Raw genomic sequence first — 3,533 nt, forward strand, 5'->3', positions numbered from 1 at the left:
GAATCACAAATTTAAAATAAATAAAAAAGTAGATAAAATGTTAATTGAGTAAGGGTGAAATTCATAGTTGTTAATGGAGTTTATGGTGATTTTTTAGGTATGAAGTTCAAGTGATTTTTATGATAATTAATTAGTTTGATTATAAAAAATTCAAGTTAAATTAAGAATTAATATTAATTATTTTGATGACATAATTCATTTTATTTAATAACTATTAGATTTATTATAAAGGGCAACTTATCTTTTATTTGAAAGAAAGTTAAATAGAATTTATCTTTAAATTAACATTTTAGAATTTAAATTTAAATTTAGTACATAAAATTTAACGTGTTGACAAAAAATAATAAATTTTATTAGTCATGTAGTATTATTTTTATTGGTTTAACATTTCATGAAGGGAGAAAACAAAAAATACTTCATAATTATTAGATTGAAATATAAGAATACCAAATATATTAAATTACTAAAATAAGAGAATTTTATGAAAGTAAAAAATTTAAATTTTTTAATGATTTTTAAATACGTTTAACTTATTTAATAAAAATTTATTATAAGTAATTTAACAAGTATTCTTAACAAAATCCTTTTAAGTAAGGTAAATTAATCACAAAATATAGAGGAAACCTTACTAATAAATTAAAAAAAAGATGAAGAAGAAGAAGAAACTAGTATACTTAGGCTTGGTTTGGTAAAGTTTTTCGAAGAGGTGTTTGAACTTTTTAAAAGCACAAACACCTCATTTTATGTTTGGTAAATAAAAAAGATCATGTGCTTGTGCTTGTAGTTTTTAAAAGATTGGGGTACTTTTGAAAGCACCTAAGATAGAGCTTTTCAAAGTTGGCTTGTGCTTTTCAAAATTTAAAAGTCTAATATAACCTCATATGTTAACTAATTTTTAAATTTAATACTTACATTTATGTCTATTATAGTATTTTTAAATAAGTTTAATTACCCGTGCCATGCACGTGATAAGATTAAAATTATAATTTTAAGTTGTTATGTTAAATTTCATTTAAATTATAATAATTTAATTAATAAAAAAATAACTTGTATGCGTTGTTTTTCTTTTTTTAATATAGTATTAATTGTATTAACTATAAAATAGTTATTTAATCTACTTTTTTCAATAAATCAGGTATATATACTCAATATGACCATAAATAATCTAGTAATACTTAAATCTACCAATAAAATTTTATATGTTGGTTTACTGTGAAGTAAGAAAATATCAAAATCAGCTCAAAATAAAGAACAAATTAATAGAGAATCCTAATGCAGAAAGTTTTGTAATAAACAATAAATAATTTAAACCAACTCAATAACAATTCAATGCTATCTTTTGATACCTACAAAATATATACATGAAACAATACCGTATCAATGTTTGTATATAAAATTATACGAATTTTAATGATAATTTTAATATTTTCACACTATTAATGTATAATAAGAATTCATCTATTAGTTCCTAGAATTTTTAAATTTTTTTAAGTGATAGTAATAAATTTTAATAAATAAATAGATTTAGTAAGACATTTTGTTATTACCTTTTTATTATAGGCTCTCAAAAACTTCTCTATATACCTCATTCATCATGCAGTTATCTTCCAAGTGTCCATGATCTTGCAACAGCACTCGCAGACCATCTTTACTCGTTACCCTTAATAACGTAACATACAATTGACCATGGGTGAAAACTGGCCTTGGAAGTTTCAATAGAGTTTGTCCATGGGACTTATTTATTATCATTGCAAATGACATGATAATTGGGAATTGTCTTCTTTGAAACCTGACCGGCAATGTTTCATTATTTGGAATTAGATTCACTCTTGGGATAAGAATAATACTTCTAACTTTGTTACCAGTTAAAGTCTTGCATTCTATCACATGATTTCCCATTCTTCTAACTTGCATCCTCGTTCCATTGCACAAACCATTAGTTTGGTCTATATTCCGCAGCAACATAACAGGAGCGCCAACCTTCAAAACCAACTTGTGTGGTGGTAGACCTGAACAATTTAAGTAGACTATTTCTTGTCCAGGTAGCCCTGCAGTCATCTTGTTGTTGACATCAGTGACACAAAAATTCAAAGTTGGTGCAAGAATTGCTCTATCCTTGAAATAATTTCAACGGATAAATTGATAACATATTTGGATACACGAAATCAATGAGGTCATCCAAACTGTCTCAGAGTTCTTAATCAAAATGTCAGATGGTTATGAACGATCGATTCACATCTGTTGTATCACCAGCCAACCATCACCAATTTTGAGTAGCCATTCTACAAAATTTCTGGTTCTTGTATATTGTTGTTTTCACCTAGTGACAATCTCATGTTTTTTGTAAGTTTTCAAAACCTTACAGTTATGCCACAAATATGAAAACATATTTGGATACACGAAATCAATGAGGTCATCCAAAACTGTCTCAGAGTTCTTAATCAAAATGTCAGATGGTATATGAACGATCGATTCACCATCTGTTGTATCACCAGCCAAACCATCACCAATTTTGAGTAGCCATTCTACAAAATTTCTGAGTTCTTGTATATTGTTGTTTTCACCTAGTGACAATCTCATGTTTTTTGTAAGTTTCAAAACCTTACAGTTATGCCACAAATATGAAGAATTAATAGAAGACTGAATTATATCTTACCTTGAGCCTCTGAGAATTACAGGTAAAATTTGTCTAAAATCTCCTCCGAGAACAACAACTTTACCTCCAAATGGCAAATGAGCATTATACGAATCTGAGCACCTTAAAATGTCTCTGAGGCATTTATCTAAAGCTTCGTAACAATACTTACTTATCATTGGAACTTCATCCCATGTGATTAATTTGGCCTTAGCTTGGATATTAACCTTGCAAGAGGACTTCCCTGTTTAATGCTACACAAAGAATCCTCATTTATGGCAAAAGGAATTTTAAACCTTGAATATGCAATTCTTTCATTAGGCAACAAAAGTGCAGATATCCCACTCGAAACAACATTTAAAACTATACCTCCTTTAGACCTAATTGAGCATGATATAGTTGACCATAAAAATATTTTTTCACAACCACCTTGACCGTATAAGAAGAAAAATTCACCCATATTACCGCTAACATCACCAATTATTTGATCGTATGCAAATTTCTACTCATTAGTTAGCCTTTTTAAATACCCACTTAGTTCATTCGCAAGAGCATTAACGTCAAAATAATTGAAACAATTGACTATTACGACTTATATATATATATATATATATATATATATATATATACTAATTACAAACGATATGAATTTTTAATGAAAATACTTTATACTAATAAAAAATTATATAAATAGAAATTATTTAATTTCAATTTCAATTTCATATAACAAACAGTGGTTTCAAAAATTATGGAATCTTTTTTTGACATATATATTATGCCATACGTATAAATTATACGGGTTTTATATAAATTCATATATATGCATAACAAACAGTTTAATATTATATATTTTCTACATTAATTATATGTCAATATTTTAAAAAAAGAGATAAAAGAA

At 26.6% G+C, this 3,533-nt stretch overlaps 1 protein-coding gene across 1 annotated transcript; it reads right to left on the reverse strand.

Moving 5' to 3' along the window:
• Nucleotides 1-1,554: 1,554 nt before the first annotated feature.
• On the reverse strand, nucleotides 1,555-2,580 carry LOC130963419 (uncharacterized). Its single transcript, XM_057889540.1, has 2 exons — nucleotides 2,359-2,580; nucleotides 1,555-2,115 (listed from the first exon to the last, which is right to left on the reverse strand). Exons 1-2 carry the CDS (start codon nucleotides 2,578-2,580, stop codon nucleotides 1,555-1,557), a joined length of 783 nt encoding a protein of 260 aa, XP_057745523.1.
• Nucleotides 2,581-3,533: the final 953 nt, after the last annotated feature.

Source organism: Arachis stenosperma, chromosome 2 (assembly GCF_014773155.1).
Source record: "Arachis stenosperma cultivar V10309 chromosome 2, arast.V10309.gnm1.PFL2, whole genome shotgun sequence".
NCBI classification, from domain to species: domain Eukaryota; kingdom Viridiplantae; phylum Streptophyta; class Magnoliopsida; order Fabales; family Fabaceae; genus Arachis; species Arachis stenosperma.